Below are 21,663 nucleotides of genomic sequence, written 5' to 3'. Positions count from 1 at the left end.
GTCAATAGCACTTTTAGACAGAGGGGCCCCCTTTTACTCCCAGGAGTTGAGGGTGGCTCCCTCAAAGGGCTTTCCACCTCAGGAGGAGAGACTGGCTCTTGCTGCTCCTGGGCAATTGACTGGCCTGATGTGGGTCCTTTGCCCAACCCCACCTTTTTATCCCTCCTCGGCACGGGGAACCAGCTCCATTGTTTCTATTGCCACTTCTTTGGGACTGGAGAGGGAAAATGGCATCACGACGTGCTCGGTGTCGGCAGGGCGCTCCGTACTGACGCTGAAGTACTCGGCACCAAGCAGGATGGTTGCAAGGCTGGTCTGAGTGCCGCCTCCATTAACAGGGCTTTCAGGCGAATGTCCCTGTCTTTTTCAGTCCATGGCCTGAAGCCCTTTCAAATTTTATACCTATCCTTTATATGTTTCACCTAAACACTTTAAGCAACTATTATGAGGGTTGTTGAGCGGGAAGGGCTTGTGGCACACAGAACATGGTTTGAGGCCTGGAGACCGGGGGCATGCCCTGTTTTTGGGCTAATGTCCCCAAAGAGACAACTATCTCTAACTAACTTACAAACTAACTAACAACTATTTACAAGAACTAGCAAGAAAAGAACCACTAGGCACTTGTGAATGCAAGAGAGAGCCGTTCCAACAATGGTCATGGGTGGAAAAAAGGAACCGAGGGGGCGCAGGGCCAGTGGCGCCTCATATACCATGGCATGAGTGCGGGACTCCAGAGGGCGCCAGAGATGGCCCTATGGATACAACTAAGACAAAAAAAATTTTTTCCAACAGCCGTGCATTTGGGTGCGCACACACATAACATGGAATCAACATGAGCAAGCACTCGAAGAGGAGGAGGGGGGATGTGATCCCAAAATTTTGGGGATCACTAGTTTAAACAGAAGAAAACCTGTAATTTAATTATAATGAATGTTAGAGGCTGTATCTAACCCAGGAGAAAATGCGAAATTCAACAGCTGTACTCAATGCCACTGGGAGCTGGAGAAGTAATTTGATCACTGTTGCTTTATTTAAAAACTCTACTTTATATTGCCACATCAGGGAAAAGCTGATGCTTCTGTGTTGCAATTTCACAACTGGCCTACTTAGTCTTGCATGGCCTAATTTTCTAAAGTACTGAATATCTTTAGCTCCCAGTGAAATCAATGGGATTAGTGACTTCTTAGCACCTTTGACAAATAAAGCCATTAATCTATGGATCATAGATGGAATAAGTCTGGTTATAGGAAGTTTACACAGTATATTGTAGAACAGTATAATGTATACCTTCTGCACTTCTTCGCTTTTCCCTCACATGTTCTTGAGCTGCAAAAAGAATCTGTTGGACCACTTCAAGAGTAGCAAGCTGAATATCAGGTGATTCTCTGGTTAGTATCAGGCGATGCAGAACATTCAACAACTCCACACCAAGCTCCTGTAGTAAGAGAAATGTTCAATGTCTTGATATTCACATCTGTTTACTTGTTACCCACAAGCATCAGGGGTTCAGTACTCTAACGTAAATTTATACAATGCTTTGAAAATGCTACATAAGTGATATATAAACTGAACGTAAACAGCAGCTTAGACTGCAGAACACACTGTGGTGAACTTCTATTCACCTCAGAGTGACACTGGAGATACAAAAAGAGGCTTCAAAGTAGCAGTAAGCTATCACTGTCTTCTCTTTCTAGCTCCATACCTTCCTTTCTATTTCTTTACATAGTGTCTTCAATATATCTATGTGGACTGCATCTAGACTTGTCATTTCACAGAGTTATTGCTTAAGATGTGTGTACAAGGTCATACCTGATAAACAGCTTCAGGACAACCGTGTAAATATAAAACTGTAAGAAGACGGTATACATTTTTGTCAGAGCCTTGTGAACTATACTCTCACTGCATTTATTTGCTCATTTCTAATTAGAAGTTGCTGAAAATCATTACTTTTTTTCCTTCTTTTTCTCTATTTAACGTTTTTGCCAAAGCACAGATGCTCTCCTACACATTAATTTTCTAACCTCAAGTACTTGACATCTGAAATGTTACTGAACATTTTTTCATCTCCACACAATCATTTTCTTGAAAACCTCCCTCCACCTTCACTTAAGTCTAGAAGCTAAATTCTATTCCTAGTTACTTTTGTACACATAAAACCTCACTGCTTCTCACAGAAGATCAGAAATTGGAACTAAAAAAACAACCAACCAATCTATACTTCTAATTTATAGAGAGAAGGGCCTTTCCCCCCTTAAAGTTCCCAAAAAACTTCAAGGAAGGAGAGGCCTCACTGCTTACACTGTCTTTCTCCAAATATACATTAGTTTCCAACCTGTCAAGCCCCAAATACAGGATCAGAAAGAAAAAACGCAGGAAATTTAAAACAATGATTCATAAAACTAGCTCTATAAGTAGCATTATTTAGGCTACAGAAGTTATTGAATGTTCTGGTCACAATTGTATCAGTCTTCGTGCCTTCTTCAAACAAATACTTTTTGTCATGAGTTGTGGTAGGTAAGCATTTGCATTCATTTAATAATTTGTGTTAAAAAATATCACACATACCACTTCACAGAAAATGGAGACTGCTATAACTGCTTTGCTTCCTAAGGATATATTTTTCATTTAAGCTGTGCTGTACAGAAAGCAAAGATTACAACCAGGCCAGGCTGGGACACGCTTCAACAGTTCGTGGATTCGTCATATGGCAAACAAAACATGACGTCCCTTTAATTAAAAAAGTTTGAGTTTTTTTGGGAAGGAGTCATAATCGGAAGTAATGGAATACATATTTACTTTGTAAGAGTAAATCATATCCATTTACTCTGAAAGATACAGTAGAGCACAATTTAATCTTGAAATGGAAGGGGCCTTATTTTATAATGTGGTTTAGGGAATGGTGACCCAGAAGAGTCAGGACTTGCCCAGATAACATAACCTGCCCAGGCAGGTCTCAAAAGGTGTCATATTTTAAGTTTCATTCAGAACAACATAATAATGACTGCCTGGTAGGTACCTAAACAATGCCTGGTGGATAAAAGAGCACTTCTTTGGTGGGTGGGTGGATGGGTGGAATTTATATTTTAAAGGATACAATTAAAGCTGATATGTACAGAGAAGATTATCTACAATCTAGGGGAATATCTGAACGAGGATGAAGTGTGAATTGAGTATATTTCTAGACAACATTTTTGTAAAAGGAAAACCTAAATGTGTTCCTATAATAACCAAACATTTTTAATATTTGTAATTTTTTTTAAAAAAAAGATACTATATAGGTTATGTTTTCACTGCAAAGTTAGCCTGAGCTATACCCCAGGTATTGCTCCCAGCCTCACTTCTATCTATACAGAAAAATCTCTAACCCAGGCTTGAGGGTGCTTTAAACTCAGGCTAGCAGGCACGACTGAAGGTGAAGGCCTAGGATTGACTTTTGCTCACTGCCTACCTTGCAGCAAGAATACAAGCTAATCAAGCCTGGGTGTTGTTAGTCCTCCAACCCCACAGTTTCACTGTGGCTCTATTTTCTTATCTAACTCCTCCCTTCTTCTGCACTGGGTTTAAACCCCATTTTTGCTTGCTTCATTTTTGCTGCACTTCCACACCATTTGAACAGAAATAAAATTCAAGAAATCCTGTTTCCACGCTGCCACTTAGCCAGAAGCTGACACCAGCCTTCTGATAAAACACTGGCGTGATTAGTAAAACTCAGAAGAGCACTTCCACACAGGAGTCCAGGAAGAACAGACTAGTTCTCCCATGATACTTTGTGAATGAAGTCAGAGGGGCCCAGTTTAATATACCAGTAAGACCCATGGAATATTTTGTTAGAAGTAGAACCCAGCAAATAGGTTAGTACAGCACCATTGTGGATGCATCCACATAGGTCAGGCATGAGTAGGGCCATGTAGTGGAGATGCCCACCCATGCTAGCCTAGCCTAGGCTGACTCTGCAGTGAAGAAATACCCTCTGAAAGGATTAGTTTTCCCAGTTACACCAACTTACACATAAACACTGGGATCTTTCTTCCTTTCCGAGATTGAGATGCTGTTCCCTGACTGGAGTCAGAGAAATGACAAGCTGCTATGCTACATATCTCAGGCTACATTAGCGCTTAATGCTGGCAAAACTTTTGTTGCTCAGGGGTGTGAAAAGCATACCACTCTGAACGACATAAGTTTGGTTGGCGTAAGCGTTTCTGTGGACAGCACTATTTCGGCAGGAGATGCTCTCCGGCCGACATAACACGGCTACACTAACGCTTGTACAGTGATACAGCTGTGTCGCTGTAAGTTAAGAGTAGACTAGCCCTACGTGATATTTCAACTGTAACTAAATGACAGTCGAGCAATGATATCTATAGTATTTGCATAGGTGGGTTTCTTTTTCATTAACAAACATTCAGTTTATTATTTCTTTACATTTCTATAGAATTTTCAACAAAATCATACTGTTTGGAATGCAAAATTTGAACTTTTAGGTGAGGTCAATTTACCAATACACTCAGAGTGCAAAAAGGTCTCAGGACTTTCTAAAGACAGAGAAAGAAATAAGTAACTGCCATGTTTGTTACCCAGACAACAGTGTTCCTTTACAATCAGTGCCATAGAATAGCAAGTAAAAATCCTTCTATATTTAAAGAAAGCTGTGAGATCTAAGTGATAACAGTCTCTGTCACAATACCCTGGAATTCAAACTCACAGTTTCTAAATTAGCATGTTACCTGATCACCACCTATTTTAGACCTAGGCCAAGGAACATCAAGAAATGCTTGCAGAGCATGTAGGCAAGCAGTAATGTCTTCCATTGCTGCATCTGATCGAGGTGAGCAGAGAAATTCCACACTGATTCCTGTAAATGGCAGGAGAAAAAAATAAAAAAAATGGGCTTTACTGAAAACATATTTTAAATAATTTTGTGAATCAAGACAAGTAAACTGTCAGTCTGCTGAACAGACGTGGAAATACCATATGCACCTTTTATATATCTATATGCCTAAGCGAATTAATCTTCAATTGTAAACACTTTGGGCAGGGACTTGTTGTGACAATTGGGCCTGTAACTTTTTGCCTGCTTGGGAATTAACCACGAAAAGTATGTCAAGTTATTTTTAACAAAGAATGTACAACAGCTGCAAGAAATCCAGATAAAAACCAACCAAACAAACCAAACAAAAAGTCCAAACAAAAAGGCCTACTGATATAAATCAAGGACTATGTTGAGATCATGCTTAGTAAACAAGAAAACGTGAGTCCAGAAATAATGAACCAAAACTGGTGTGTCAGAAACTAGGCATAACTGACGGGCAAAGTAAGAGGTTGGGCTATTCCACCCTTGATGGAAAATATGGAAGAACAGACAGAGGTCATTGGAGTGGGCGTCATCATCATGACTGTCATACCCATGTCTCCTGGGACACCGGACCTTGTTTAATGATGGACATTAACTATGTTATGTTAACATCTTTGGGCCTCTATAGTCCATCTAAATTAATACTACAGATCTTGTCTTCCTTTATGTATATACAGTATCTAGGATAATGGTGAACAGGTACTTCTGGGCAATAGAATAGAAATAAATAAGAATCAGCTTAAAAAATCACAGAGATAGAAGATGAAAATGTTGAGATTTTGGTCCACTAAGCAGGAGGAAAATTCTTTATAAGCATCCCACAGAATTTTTGCCTTAGCATGAAACTGAGAACCTAGAATGTAACATGTAAACTCTCGATATACTGATTTACATGACAGGAGGAGACTACAGGGGAACTGTAGTAATAGCACAGAAACTCAGAAAGGGTATCTGAGACACTGTATTTTTATATCACTAAAATACTGACTTTTTAGCTAATTGTGTACTTACCATCCTTGCCTCACTAGCCAAATGTAGCAAAGAACCCTCTATGAACCCTGCTAACCCTAGATCTGAAGGAAATAACAAGACTTCTCTGTTGGGCTTCAGATGTCAAGTCTATGATTTACCAGGTTAAACAAAAACTTATTTAAAACTGTGGGCCATATTCTCATCTCAATTCAACCGGTGTAATTCCAGAGTAACTCCAAGGCAGTCAGTAGAGTCACCCAGTAATTAAATTACATCGGTGTAACCAAACTCAGATTTGTTCCTAAGTTCGAAGCATAAACACTACTAGCTTTATGGGCATAGCAGTAAATTGCCACGTTCTGCTTACCTTGCATTGGATATTTTTTCCCACCACAATCAGAAAAACAGATTGCAATTCTGCCCCTAAGATACAAACCTATTCTTGCCATAGTTATTTTCAACATTATCAATTATTCACCCACACAATTAAAAGTAGACAAGCACAGCATTACTGTGTGTCAACAGTATTATATATACTAAAACGAATGTTTAAAATTTAACATCCAGACAGATTACACACTCATCAACTGACCCAAGATAAGATGAAATCTCTCAGTGTTCACATCCTCAGGAGATTTCACTGCAGCCCTGGAGGAGGAATCTTGACACATTGTAGTTGGGGTAACAGGTCTAGAGAGATTAGTTACCCCTTCATCTGGATCAACTATAAGGAAACCTGTGCTGGTGAGCCATAATGCTGTAGCGTAAAGAATTAGAGCCCAGGAGTTGTGATAGTGTGGTCTCGCATTTTCAATTGTCTCTGCAGTATAGAATGCCCCACCTACAAAAAAAGAGCAGTCAGAGTTTTAAATGATGTGACTATTTTCAGCTACAAAGCATTTCTCTTACAGGTTTGGGATTCTTTTCTGTTATTATAATGGTATTTGTGTTTTATAACATTTCATTGTATTTTTTAATCGTACATCAGCCAGAGGTGGCCCTGAGAGTTGTGGTTAATAAATAAAATATCAATAAAAAGGTAAGTAGAATCTAGTACATTTCTCTAAGTCTTTTTTTCTTCCTTCCATTTTAAAAACCCACTACTTCTCCGACCCAGAGAAATCTCTATCCTAAACATGGTCATTAATCTTGTGGTAGCTACAAAAGTGTAGTGTACTGGTTCTGTATCAACTATACCTTATTTTGTGAAAAAGTTATATACTGTGAGTGGGCACAATTCAGCTGAGATAGAGAAAACACACACACAAATTACATCTAACTAATAAATGTACATAGTCTGTTTGCCTTCATACCTTCAACGGGAAGTTGAGAGGCATACTCTGAAGGCAAAGTTAAGAGAGCAAAATCCTGAAGTGCAGCAAGCCAGAGTTTGCTTAGGGTCCCAAGGTCTGCCTGAACTAGGTCCAGGAGTCCATCAGATGACGAAGTTAAATCTCTGTAGCTTTCATCTGTAGAGTTTGTGATCTTCAAAGTTTGCTTGTGTGTGTCACTTTGTTTTTTTCCTCTCTCAACTGCAACTATGTAAACCTGTTCAAAGATTGAGAGAGACAGAACAACAGTGATAAGATTTTAAGGCCAGAAGGGACTACTGTGATCACTTAGTCTGACCTCCTGCACAACACAGGCCATAGAGCTTCCTTGAATTAATTTCTGCTTCAAGTCTAATAGCTGTGGTTGAACTAGGGCATATCTTCTAGCAAAACACCCAGTCTTGATTTAAAGATTACCAGTGATATAGAATCCACTACAACCCTTGCTAAGTGGTTCCAATCGTTAGTGACTCTCACTATTAAAAATTTGCACTTTATTTCTAGTCTGAATTCATCTAGCTTCAACTTCCAATCACTGGATCTTGTTATATCTTTGTCTGCTAGATCGAAGAGCCCTCTAATATCACATTTCTGTCCACATGTAGGTACTTATACATTGTGATCAAGTTATCCCTTTTCCTCTTTGAGAAGCTAAATTGATTGAGCTGCTTGAGTCTTTCACTGTAAGTAAAGGCCCTGTGTAAATCAAGATTTCCCAGACTGCACAGAAATCATGAAATTAGTGCAACACCATGATTTTTCCAACAGTGAGAAGGGGGGAGTGGAGATGCCACCTCTCTTTCATTGGAAAAATTATAGTTTTGGGCTAATTTGGCTACTTGTGGGAGGTTAAGCTTCCTGTCCAGCTGGCCAGCAGAGAGATGATCACATGTGGTGCCTTGGCTGATCCACTCAAGCTGACCCAAGGCAGGTCAGAGGGAGACAATGTAGCATCGGCTGGGCAAAGAGCTGTGACCAGGATCTGTCGTCTTGAGCACAAACAGGCGTGTGAGGGAGCCCTACCCTGGTGGTGGTGGTGGTGAAGGTAGGGGTATCGGGGCATGAAGGGGATGGATCCTGGTCTTATCCCAGTTCCCCCACTGGGACAGACCCATACCCCCCATCTGCTCATGCTCCAAGTGGTGGATCCTGGGCTCAGATTCCTGAGCTCAGCTCCTCATCTGCTACTGTAGTGCCTCCTGTTGATGAGGGGATGGCCTGAGGCTCCTAATTGCTGCCCCACTGTCCCTGCTGGCCAGACAGACAGGAACTCACAACAAATTTGGGGTTTGTGCCCTGGTTCCTGACAGTCTGCCCTGAGGTTGGTACTCACGGTCTTGAGTCACCAAGGGCAGCTTGGCACTTACTATGTGTATGTAAAGCTACTAGTATGATGGGGCTCTGATTCCTGTTGGGACCCTGGGGCACTACTAGAAACATACATAATATATACCATAGATTGGATTACGGATGAACATGCAAGTGGGACTGGCTGCAAGAGTCTAATCCAACAACATGCACAAGTAGTGCAACAGCAGCTATGGCTTCAAGTATGGTTTTCACAAATATGCTACTGTACACAGTCAATTTTGCCAATATTCCTCAACCTTTAGCTAGAGGAGCGGTTTCCTAGAATTTTCTGTTAAGAAACTTTAAAGAAAAAATTGTCAAAAGAGACTGTTCCAGTTATCTGAAAACATCAGAAGTCTTGGGACCACAAAACTAGAAAAACTTGCTCATAATCATTAAGTGTTTGCTATATATCCTAGTTATTACAATCTTTTTCTCAATGAAGCTCCTACTAATTTTGATTTTTCTTTCACATCATTGTTTTTGATTATCTTTATCAAGTCTGATTTAGGGTTTCCCTCTAATCTAAATTGCTTTTAAAAATCCTTTAAATGAATTCCTAATCCTTAAATTCTAGAAGCAGATTAAGAGATGGATAGATTTTAAAGTCAGAAAGGACCACTATGATCTTAATCTGACCTCCTGCATAACACAGGCCAGTGGTTCTCAATTAGGGTTACGTGTACATCTGGGGGTATGCAGAGGTGTTCTGGGGGTACATCAACTCATCTACATATTTGCCTACTTTTACAATAGGCTAGATAAAAAGAATAGCGAAGTCAGTACAAATTAAAATTTCATACAGATAATGAGTTGTTTATATTGCTCTACCCAGGGGTGGCCAAACTTAATGGCACCCTCAAGACCCCCTCCCCACTGGGCAGAATCCTCTAACCCCATCACCCTACTGCCAGGTAGAAGTTCTGAGCTTTCCCACTCCAGCCTGGTAGGGACAGAGGGGGCTCCGTGAGCTGCACTTTAATGGTAAAAGAGCCGCATGTGGCTCATGAGCCACAGTTTGCCCACTCCTCGGAAATGAAAGTACAATATTTATACTCCAAATGGTTTATTTTATAATTATATGATAAAAGTGAGAAAGTAAGCCATTTTCCAGTAATAGTGCTCTGTGAGACACTTTTGTATTTTTATGTCTGATTTTTGTAAGCAAGTGGATTTTAAGTGAGGTGAAACTTGGTAAGCAAGACAAATCAGACTCCTGAAAGGGGTACAATAGTCTGGAAAGGTTGAGTGCCACTGACACAGGTGACAGAACCCTACTCAGTAATTTCTGTGTTAAAACCCCTAACTACTGTTTGAGCTATAGCATATCATTTAGTGAGATATTCAGTCTTGATTTAAAAACTTTTAATTATGGAGAAATCACCACATCACTAGGTAGGGTCGGTCCAATGGTTAATTATTCACTAAACATTTTGTGCCTTATATCTAATCTGAATAGACCTGGGTGAGTTTGTTGTCTGTTAGTTTGTCGTCTGCTAGCTTGCTTGCTTGCCATGAACAAGCTTGATTGAAGTTTACAGTGTGGGATGTTTGGGAGGCTGTGTGCTGAGCCTACTGGCCTGGTACACCAGCTTCCTACTGAGACTTTAGCCTGCCATCCTCTGATCTCTAATCGCTTTAGGATCCCTTAACTAGGGGGCAGGGCTAACTCAGGGAGAACAGGCATTTAAAAAAACCAGCCCTTAAGTGACCAGAGGAGCTGGCAAACTGAAGCAGCATACAGGTGAGTTTTGAGAGGGAGTTTAGAGCAGTGGTTCTCAAATTCTGTGTGTTTCAGACAGCAAGCCTCTGTATGGGACCCCCTCCCCGCACAGAAGTTAAGAAGACATTTTTTATATTAACACTATTTTAAATGCTAAATTTATAACCCTATTGTTTAAAAGGAATGTACTTTTTCTCACCACTTTTAAATTAAGACTGAAACACATTTTTATTGAATTATTGTTAGAAATTATAGCAGAATTTTTTTTTAAATAGTTACTGTTTAATACTGGGAGGGAGAGAAGGGGGGATGCGAAGAAACTTTGTCAATATCACTTTTCCCCATTGACACCCTTACTTCTGTGCTGCTGCTGGCAGCAGCACTGCTTTCAGAGCTGGGCGGCTCTGAAAGCAGCATTGCAGAAGTAAGGATGACAATGGGGTGCTAAGTCTGCTGTGAAAAGTGGTATCTGTGTGTTTGTTAATGTCACTTTTCTCAGTAGACTTCACAGCAGACTTGCTAGGGAGGTGGGAGGCTGCGAAAAATGACATTAACAAACATACAAATATCACTTTTCATAGCAGACTTACTAGGCTCTTCTCCCCGAGTTAGTCCCACCCTTAATCAAGATGAGTGAACTTGAGTGTCTCATATTAAATAAGGATATTGATATAATAAGTGTCACAGAAACTTAGTGGAACAGTGATAATCAGTGGGACACAGCACTACAGGGTCATACAGGAATGACAAATTAGGTCATGCTGGTGTGGGTTAGGGTTAGGCATTAGATGTAAAAGAAAGCTCTGGGTCAAATATAGTAAAAATCTTACGTGAATCAAACTGTACCATATACGCTCTATGGAGAGAAACTGCATGCTTGAATAATATGAGTATCGCAGTAGGAATATACTATCAACCAGCTGACCAGGATGGTGATGGAGATAATAGAGGCTACAAAAACAGAAAACCCAATAATAGTGGGGGATTTCAACTACCCCCATATTGACTGGGAACATGTCACCTCAGGATAGAATACAGAGATAAAATTTCTAGACGCCATTAATGACTGGTCCTTGGAGCTACTACTTCTGGAACCCACAAGGGAAGAGGCAATTCTTGATTTAGTCCTAAGTGGCACACAGGATCTGGTCCAAGAGGTAATAGCTGGACTGCTATGTAATAGTGACCATAATGTAATTAAATTTAACATCCTTGTAGAGGGGAAAATACCAAAGAAACCCACCGCAGTAGCATTTACTTCAAAAGGGAAACTACACAACAATAAGCAAGCTAGTTAAATGGAAATTAAAAGGAAGTCACAAGAGTAAAATGCCTGCAAGCTTCATGAAAACTATTTAAAGACACCATAACAGAAATGCAAACTATGCATTTACCCAAAATAATAAAAAAACCCCAAAACAGTAAGAGGACCAAAAAACACCACCATTGCTAAACAACAGAGTAAAAAAGGTGGTTAGAGACAAAATACATCCTTTAAAAACCGGAAGTCAAATCCTACTGAGGAAAACAGAAAGAAATATAAACTCTGGCAAGTCAAGTGTAAAAGTATAATTAGGCAGGCCAAAAAAGAATTTGAAGAGCAACTAGCAAAGGACACAAACTAAAAGCAAAAAAAAAAAAAAAGCAGCAAGAAAAGCTGCCAAATAATCGACGGAGGCATTGGATAATTGAGGTACTGAAGGAGCACTCAAGGGAGACATGACTGTTGCAGAGAAGTTAAATGAATTCTTTGCATTGGTCTTCACTGCAGAGGAGAGGTAGATTCCTACATCTCTTTGGGTGAGAAATCTGAGGAACTGTCCTAGACTGAGGTGACAATAGAGGACATTTTGGAACAAAATTGATAAACTAACACAGAAATAAATCACCAGGACCAGATGGTATTCATCCATGACTTCTGAAGGAACTCAAATATGAAATTGCAGAACTACTAACTGTAGCATGTAAACTATCACTAAAATCAGACTCTGTACCAGATGACTGAAGGATTGGTGATGCAAAGCCGATTTTTAAAAGGGGCTCCAAAGGCGATCCTGGAAATTCCAGGACATAAGCCTAACTTCAGTACCAAGCAAACAGGTTAAAACTATAGTAAAGAACAGGATTATAAACCACATAGATGAACATGATATGTTGGGGAAGAGTCAACATGGCTTCTGTGAAGGGAAATCATGCCTCACCAATCTATTAGAATTCTTTGAGTGGGGTCAACAAACATGTGGACAAGGGTGATCCAGTGGCTATAGTGTACTTGGACCTTCAGAAAGCCTTTGACAAGGTCCCTCATCAAAGGCTTTACGCAAACTAAGGAATCACAGGATAAGAGGGAAGGTCCTCTCATGGATCAGTAGCTGATTATAAGATAGGAAATAAAGAGAAGGTCAATTTTCACAGTGGAAAGAGGTAAATAGTAGGATCCCCCAAGGGTCTGTACTGGGCCCTGTGCTGTTCAACATATTCATCAATGATCTGGAAAAAATGGTAAACAGTCAGATAGCAAACTGTGCAGATGATAAAAAATTACTCAAGATAGTTAAGTCCAAAGCAGACTGCAAAGAGATACAAAGGGAGCTTACAAAACGGGGTCTTTGGGCAACAAAATGGCAGTTGAAATTCAATGTTGATAAATGCAAAGGAATGCAAATTAGAAAACATAATCCCAACTATACATACAAAATGATGGTCTAAATTAGCAGTTATCACTCAAGAAAGAAATCTTGGAATCATCATGGATAGTTCTCTGAAAATATCCACTCAATGTGTAGCGGCAGTCAAAAAAGCTAACAATGTTGGGAACCATTAGGAAGGGATGGATAAAACAGAAAATATCGCAATGTCACTATATAAATCAATAGTACTTGCACACCTTGAATACTGCATGTAATTCTGGTCGCCCCATCTCAAAAAGATATATTTGAATTGAAAAAGGTACATAGAAGGACAATAAGAATGATAAGGTACATGGGACAGCTTCCAAATGAGGAGAGATTAAAAAGCCTGGAACTTTCCAGCTTGGAAAAGAGATGACTGAGAAGGGATATGATAGAGGTCTATAAAGTCATGAATGGTGTGGAGAAAATGAATAAGGAAGTGTTATTTACCCCTTCAGATATCACAAGAACCAGGGGTCATCCAATTAAATGAATAGGCATTAGGTTTAAAACCAACAAAATCAAGTACTTTTTCACACAACCTGTCACACACACAAGCAACCTGTGGAACTCATTGCCAATAGATGTTGTGAATGGCAGAAGTATAACTGAGTCCAAAAAAGAATTAGGTAAGTTTATGGAGGACAGCAGCTGGGACGGGATGACAGGGGATGGACCACTCAATAAATTGCCCTTCTCTGTTCACTCCCTCTGAAGTATCTGGCACCAGTCACTGTTGGAAGACAGGATGCTGGGCTAGATGGCCTTTCTTATGTCTAGTTCCGGCTTCTAGCCATTGGATTTCATTAATCCTTTTTTTCCTGATAGATTTAAGAGATGTGTACTATCAACTCTCTTCCCCATGTAGTTTCTTGTAGACCTGTGTTGTCCAACCCATGGCCTGCGGGCCAGTATCCGGCCTGTCAAAGGCTGCTATGCAGCCCGCTGGGTGCAGCAGCAGCTGCCCCGCCCTCCCTGACACCCAACCAGAGCCGAAGAGCAGCCCCTCCCCTCCACTCCAGCCCCGTGCACACCAGTGACCCTGCTGCAGTGAACCAGCGACCAGGAGCAGAGGACAGAGATGGGTGGGGGTCAGCCACTTCTGGCTGGGAGGGGATTCTGCTGCACAGTGCTTTGTGCAGCAGTGCAACTCCCTTCCCCTTGGGAGGCTAACCTGCCTGCCCCCCATTCTGCCCGAGGCCCTCTCTCCCCCTTCTTGCAGGCTTGCCAAGCCTGGCAGGAATGCAGGCCAGCCCAGCACCCCTGGAGCCTGCACCCCACGAGCCTGCACCCCGCAGCAGCCCTGACCAGCTGGGATGCTGCTCTGTGCAGTGTGGTAGCTGCCTGTGAGAACCTGGCTGGGGGAAGCAGCCCCCCCTCCCCATCCAGGCTGGCTGCTGGGGACAGGGGCCACATGAACCGGAGCTCCCAGTTCCCTCCTTCTCCTCTCCCCCTCCCCAAGGAGTTTCCAGACTGGTTCACTTGGGAATCAGTTTGGCAGCCAGCCTGGGGCAAGAAGAGGAAGCCACTTCCCCCAGCCAAGTCCCTGCAGGCAAGAGGGACCAGGGTTGGAAGTAGCTCCCTGTCCATTCGCCCAGCTGCCAGGGAGAGTAGCCAAATGTGCTGAGGGTTGCAGCTGGAGGACTGAGCCACCCCCTCCCCTCTGTAAGTGAGGCAGGGAGTAGGAAAAGCACAGCAGCCATGGGCAAGAGGGAGACACGTGAGTTACCAGTTACGTGTCCTCCCCAACATCTCCTCCCAAACTTCCCCAGGCCCGCCAGCACCCACCGGCAAAAATAAAAGTTGGCACCTGGACCCCCATCCCCCCCAGCCAGGCACAGCAGCAGCACTGCCCCTATCCAAAACTTGCTCACCAGCCTCCTGAGTGAGAAAAAAATTGCAATGTGGCCCCTCACCCTAAAAGGTTGGACACCTCTGGTGTAGACCATTATCAAGCTACCTCTTAACCTGCTCTTGGATAAATTAAACAGACTGACCTTCTTAAGTCTCTCACTATAAGACAAGTTTTCCAAAACTGTAGTCATTCAGGTAGCTGTTTTTTGAACCCTTTCTTTTTTCAAGTGTGGACACCAGAACTGGACACAGTATTCCAGTAATGGTCTCAATAATATCATGTACAGAGGTAATACCACCTTCTTACTTCTACCCAATATTCCTCTGCTTATACATCCAAAGATTATGTTTACCTTCTGTGACGAGGGAGGCCTATTCTGCTCCCAGGGGTCCTGCGCTTTCTTCGGCTACGCCGGTGGTGTGACTGGGTGGGAGCAGGGGGGCCTGGTCCCGCCCTCTTTCCCGGGCTCCGACCCAGGGACCCTGCGAGGAGTAGTATCAAACTGCTTAGTCTATGAGAACTACTACCTTCCCTGGGTCGCCTGTCTGTGGCCCCCCTGGTTGTGGTCCGCTTCCTGGAACCGGGGAGGAGGGTTTTTCCACCTTCCTTGCCTTGAGTCTCTCCATCTCTGTGATCCTCCCCCGTTTGGGTGAGGTTCCCCCACCTCAACTCCTTTGCTCAGTTATCTGAGCGGCAGGGTCCTCCTTTAGGCTTCTGGGCCTATGACCCTCGGCCCTGCCTGGACCGGCTTCTCCCAAACTCTCGTACCTGGGTACTGTGGCAGCAACAGCAATAGCACCAAGGACTGTAGCAGCTCTGCTCTGCTCCGCTACTTCTCCCAACTCTCTTTCTGCTGCCCCTGTCTGCCTGAAATGGAGGCTTTTAACTGCTGCGGTCAGGTCCTTAATTGGCTTCACTTGACCTAACTGACCTGGAGTAACCCTGGCTGAATTACCCAGGGAACAAGGCTTTGTTGAGCCTGGGGCTAATATATATGCCTTCCAGCACCCTCCTATAGCCATCAGGTCTGGCCCTGTCACACTTCTTAGCTACAACATTGTACTCAGAGCTAATGTTCAATTGGTTATCCAGTATTACCCCTACATTCTTTTTAGTATCACTACACCTTGTAAGTGTGATCTATATTTCTTTTTTCCTAGCTCTACAACCTCACTTTTGGCTGTTCTAAAAACATACGCTGTGCAAATGAGCCCACCTTACCAGCTCATTGAGATCACATGCATAAGTCAATACTGCCTTACTGAACTTGCAGGCAGCCACACAACAAGAAATGTGCATACTTTGCCAGAGACAAGTTCACCTACCTTTGACAAATTAAATGCCAATTAAATTTACAACTTCACTGGTGAATGATGTATCTCAATCACAGATAGCCACAGTGGACCACCACAACTATCCAAGCCATCTCAATTCAAAACTGACATTGAATCACTATAGAATATTGATGATATGTACAATGCAAGCTGTTTGCTAGTCATTCTATTATGTATTACAAGGTAAGCTACAGGTCAAGAACAAATCTACTAATTTATAAGGTTTAAAATGCATCTCTGTGACCACATTTCATTTTCATCTTAAAGCAGCCCCCCTTACCCTTAATGTAATCTGCACACACACCCCTGGGAGCCGTGGTTGGGAGCCAGGACTGGGCGGGCGGTTGAGGCCAAGGCTGGGAGCCAGGCCGCCATGGTCAAGAGCTAGGGTCTGCAGCCAGGGCCAGGAGCTGAGGCCGGACCCAGGAGCAGCACCAAGACTACAGCTGGGGCAGGACGGAGATGAGGGCAGAGTAGGGCTGGATGGCACACCCTCTCCGCCCCCCATGGGGGCTGACCCGGGTCCCACTATGCACCCTTGAACATTCCGCCGCACCCACAGTTTGGGAACCACTGTTTTAAAGCATGTTCTGCTGTTATCACAAGCTGGGTGTGTAGTTGTTTATGCACTTGGTTGTGTGTAAATTCAGTAGAGAATAACAAAGCCTCTTTTTTAAAATTACACAACTTATAGCCATTGTAATTTGTATGAAGTTATATCATTATGCTTGAAACAGCAGCTCAATACTCTCATTGTACAGTTGCCAAGAGTCCCGTTATAAATCTAATTTACTAACCTCTGCCCAAGCTTTGAGCACAGCCAATATTTCCATAGTTGAGGCACTTTCATTGTACAGCTGACTTTGTGCTTCTTTTCCAGTTTGTACTTTGGTCAAGGATGATATGAGCAACTGATGAACCCTTCGAATGTCATTAAGGTCACTTACGACACCACTTGCTATCCAGGCACTACAAACCTAGTGATGTACAATAGGAAGTGTGATCACATGAAAAAAACTGGACTATCTAAATTACAGTTATCTGTAAGTCATTAAACAAGCTTTTCTCCTCAGTCAGGTATAGTACAGTCAGCCCCAAATTAAAAAACAATGTTAACTGGAATTAAGGTTGAGTACCTATCAGTAATTTAGGGGCAAAAACATGCAACGGATGTCATAATTATTCCTCCTTTGGCAATAAAAAAAAAAAAAAAAAAAGGAGAAGGAGGAGGAGGAGGAAATTCAAAGTTCATGGTTATCTCAAAAGAAATTCAAAACATGCTAAAATATGAAATGCACAATTAAGGCACTCATACAACATAATTCTTCCCTGTCACTATGTCATGAAATAATCATACAAGTATGATTAATGTGTAACAGTGTTTGTAATCTCAGATTAAACTGATTTTTAAAGTCATATGATTTTTTCATACTTTTTCCTCCTAATGTTGAAAAGGTTTTTAAGTTTAACTTTAACCTAATTTTTGGGTTTGTAATGCTTCTTTTTGAAACAATTACAAACCCAAGTAATGTTTTTACTCTTCATTTACTGATCTGTATTCAAATTTAACTCCAGTTTAACAAAAATTTAATCTGGCAATTTCCTTGCTTTTGTATTATTAAAAATTTCATACACAAACACTAAATTAGAAAGTTAAAGAGAACATTATCATGGGATATTTTTAGTGATCCGAAGATACATAGTATCAACCTTTAATTTTTTTACAGCCAGATTCATCAATACACTCTGGTTGCTGTACCAAACTCAAGGGCAGTGCAAACTAGCCAGATCATACTGGCCAGTTTCCTCCAGCTCTGAGACATCCCTCCTGCGACCTTCATATTTCCAACACACACAATTCCCCCTCCTTTCTGTCACCCAATTTTGCCTGTGCTGATGCAAAGCTAGCCCCTCTTGCCCTCTCTGGTGAATGGATTCAGTTCAATGGATAGTTTTGGGAAATAATTTTTTAGAATAATGGTAACTTTTTGCCATTATTCTTCTTAAATGACAATCTTCTTCAACAGAGGCTGATAAATAATTCCAAAAAGAACTGCCCTTTTTTAAAATGGCTGCCATCTTCCTTTTTTTTTTTTTTGCACAAGGGAGCTAAAGGCTGTACTTAGCAAAAGATGATACAAAATTTGCTCAGAACTTTTAAGACAATGCATAAAGTTATTGGGCTCAAAACAGGGCTAATTGGGTGAAAGTCTTTTGCCTGTGTTGTACAGGATCAGACCAGCCGTCTGGCCTTAAAAATCTATGAATCTATCAATTAAGTAGTCTCTCACTTCAAAGCTTTAGCTTTAAAACTTGCCTGACATGCTTTTGCTGTGATATCAGGTGGGGTTTCTGGAGCAAAGGCAGGTCTAAGTGCAGCTCCCACCTAAAGAGAAGTTATTCAACACTTAATAAAATAATACAAACTATTAGCAAAATAATGGTCTGTTTCAATTTTCCTTATAAACTATACAGTTCCCTTCTATCTACACTATGATTTGATTGGGAGAAAGATTAGAAGTTAGTTACGTTCCTGCTGCAGAACTGTATTGTTCTCTCTAGTAACTATCTGCTAGATGTTATTGGAATCCCAAGATGTTGCTGTTTTACAGACACAGACTGGTTCTGTGGCCAGAAACCTGAGTGATGGCATGAAGAGTCTTTGTTTGGAGGAGGCTAGAAAAAGGGGAGACAGAGGAACAATCAGAAAGAACAGTCTTGCCTTTTTCCATAGAAGAGATGGTTTCCCTCTTTGAGACAGTGAAATTTGAGGCTTATTTCCCGTTTGTTAGGGTCTTAAAATCAAAACAATGAAAGCTTCTTCCTCCCTGAGTTCTTGACCTGATAAAACGTTTCCCAAAACTAACAAAACTTTACTCCAAACCTTGACAGCCCTAAAGACACATAACAAGTGATATTTCTTTATGTAAGGGGAACTTGGGTTTAAGGAAAAGAAAATAGCAAAATATTAATAATTAGCACAAACAGATTTTAACTTGTGTACCTGTGGGAGTAAAGGAGACAGACAACAAATCCCACTCATTTTGTAAAGAACTATGTACGGAGAGACATGGATCAAGGCACATGGATTTCACCAATCCTTATTGCTAAGGGCTACTTTCACTGAAGGGAAATTTCCACTGACAATTCAAAAGGTTCTTGTATAAGAACTTAAGAGACATTACTTAAGTTTGTTTAAAAGAATTTAAACTTAAGATGCATTGCTCTTTTGGGCAGGGAATGTGTCTTTATATGAACTTGTACATTGCCTAGCACAATGGCGCCACTCTCATCGGAGCCTCTGGGCACTACTGTAATGAATAATTAAACAACAACAGAAAAACCTGATCTAACCACTGGTCTCTGTAGTAAGAAATTGTCTTCAGTTTTTTCCCTGACACTGGATTCTGTGAAAGCTGATACTTTGACCCTAAAGGTAGTCTTATATCCCCCCCAAAAGGAACTGAAACGTAATTAAATTGTACCAATCTTTCAAAATTTATTTTCTTAGCATGTCTTCTTTTACAGACTAAGCTCCCATTGAAAAACCATCCTGCTAGTTGCTTAAACCATTCATTCAATAGACTCAGAGACTGAACCGCTTCTTAGACCCAGAGATTAAACCACTTCTTGTAGCAGAAGATCAAATTTCATCATAATTTTTGCTACACAGATCTCATGCTGAATGACTGATTGTGTTACAAAGATTTTATCTGAAGTCTCAAGTAATGCTATGCAGGATGCAAATAAGAATTCATTTGTTTCCAGAGTATCTGTAAAGTCTATCTGCAAATTTGTGGTGGACAGATAATCCAGATTGAGTTTCTGCTATTTTAGCTCTCTGAGGTAACAGGAATATGGGGAGCACTTCAGGCCAGAACCTGTGTGTTTCACACCTATGTCTATCTTGGCTGGTGAAGACCAATGGAGAGGAAGTGGATTTATAACAACTGGAAATGGGTAAACTCCTTCCTGAATGGGTTCAAGGTGCTGGCTTCCTTTAAGGAATTCTGTATGGGCTTTGCTCAAGAAGCCATTATTTGATGTTGAAAACCTTGCCAAATCCTCGTCCTATACCTATCTTCTTTTCCTGCTGGTTAAACACTATTGAACAGGTTGTGGTGACACAACTCTTGGGGTATCTAACTGTTTCAGGTCTCCTAGACTCCTATCATTTCATGAGGAGACTTGAATAATGCAAAGAGACAAAACATCATTAGATGAAATCCTCAGAGTATCAAATGAAGATCAGGTGCCCATGTCAATATTATCAGATCTATTAGTGGTTTTTTGATACCATTGATCATAATGCTGACTTGTTTTATGTGGCAGAAACATATAGACAATTTTTTTTCTTGCTAGGTGTTGCTGGACACATCAACATGGGATTCTACATGATCTGTCTCCACTCATCCAGAGGATCATCATGGGAAGCTAGGAAGGAGAAATAGGCTCTGAAGCCTTAAGTTTTCTGGTAACACCAACCTATGTGTCTGTATCCATTTCTATCAGCCCAGATAATGCAGTTAAATGCCTTATGTAATGTCTGCTAGAGACTGGAGTATTGAAGTTGGCCAAGGATCAACCCAGATAAGATTAAAGTGATGCTGGTGGATTGGGATACACATTGGAAAACATGGCAAAAGTTATATCTGTGCCTTAATAGAGGTTGTGTGTCTGCCATTTTTGATGCAGGCGTACAGTGCAGGGATTTGATTACCATGACAGCTTTTTCCATCAATGACAGAAGGTTGCAACTTTCTCTTTCAGAAGTGGACCTTATTGCAGCCCACACTTTTGTCACTTCAAGAGTAGATGACTGCAAAGACCTCTTCGTGAGGCTAAACCTTAATATATTTTAGAAAACCAAAACAAGCAAAATACAGCAACCAATTTATTAAGTGGGATCTCTCCTTATGACTACATTTACACTACTGCTTTATAGTTATCTAGAGTGGCTTACTTATTGATTTCCAGGTGGAGTTTAAAGGTATTGGCTACAGCTTATAAACTCTAAATGCCTTGAGATCTGACTCCCTCTCCATGCAACACTAATTCAGCAGAAGTGCTTGGGCTGGAGCTCCTTCAGTTTAAAGGAGAAGAGAGGCTGCTGGGAGGAGTGAGTCTTTGGTTCTTTCTCTCACATGCTTGGTCTAAAGCAGTCTGCATTTGGCGATCTTCAAGTCACTGTGAAGCCCATTTATTTTCACAGGCTTTTGGGGAAATGAGGGTTGTGAGGGTTTGCACTGATGGGGAGGGTAGAATTTTCTTGAGTTGTGGTTGGATAATAAGAGTTTAAGGGATGCTACGAGACTTCTTATTCATGTATTTCAGATCTAGCAAGTGACTTTTTCTCACTGAGAACTATGCTCATTATGTTTGAAGTTGTAAAAATATGGCTACTTGAGCACGGTATTTTGTGCACACATTTCCTTAGATTTGAAATGCAACAATTCAGAAAATAATTACATTGTAACAGGTTTCATTTGCCATGTTCAAAAACAAAACACACTTTGCTTTCAAACTTTTAAAACCCAAAATCTTTGGTCTAAGGAAGCATGGAAAGTTTCAGCC

General features: G+C 41.3%; 1 protein-coding gene across 3 annotated transcripts in view; it reads right to left on the bottom strand.

The window, feature by feature from the left end:
• The window catches only part of HEATR5A (HEAT repeat containing 5A), a 114,049-nt gene that overhangs the window by 12,905 nt on the left and 79,481 nt on the right, over nt 1-21,663 (bottom strand). For all 3 annotated transcript variants that reach the window (XM_067534371.1, XM_067534353.1, XM_067534361.1), the window contains 6 exons: nt 18,407-18,475; nt 16,887-17,066; nt 7,138-7,372; nt 6,417-6,665; nt 4,725-4,852; nt 1,288-1,435 (listed from right to left, as the gene is read on the bottom strand). In XM_067534371.1, the coding sequence (XP_067390472.1) occupies nt 1,288-1,435; nt 4,725-4,852; nt 6,417-6,665; nt 7,138-7,372; nt 16,887-17,066; nt 18,407-18,475 (1,009 nt within the window). The remainder of the gene's footprint in view (nt 1-1,287; nt 1,436-4,724; nt 4,853-6,416; nt 6,666-7,137; nt 7,373-16,886; nt 17,067-18,406; nt 18,476-21,663) is intronic.

This window comes from Emydura macquarii, unplaced genomic scaffold (genome assembly GCF_026122565.2).
Source record: "Emydura macquarii macquarii isolate MOO-44397 ecotype Brisbane River unplaced genomic scaffold, CSIRO-AGI_Emac_v2 contig_374, whole genome shotgun sequence".
In the NCBI taxonomy this organism is placed as follows: domain Eukaryota; kingdom Metazoa; phylum Chordata; order Testudines; family Chelidae; genus Emydura; species Emydura macquarii.
Note: the sequence above shows the minus strand (reverse complement) of the source record. Positions and strands in the feature narration are given on the sequence as shown.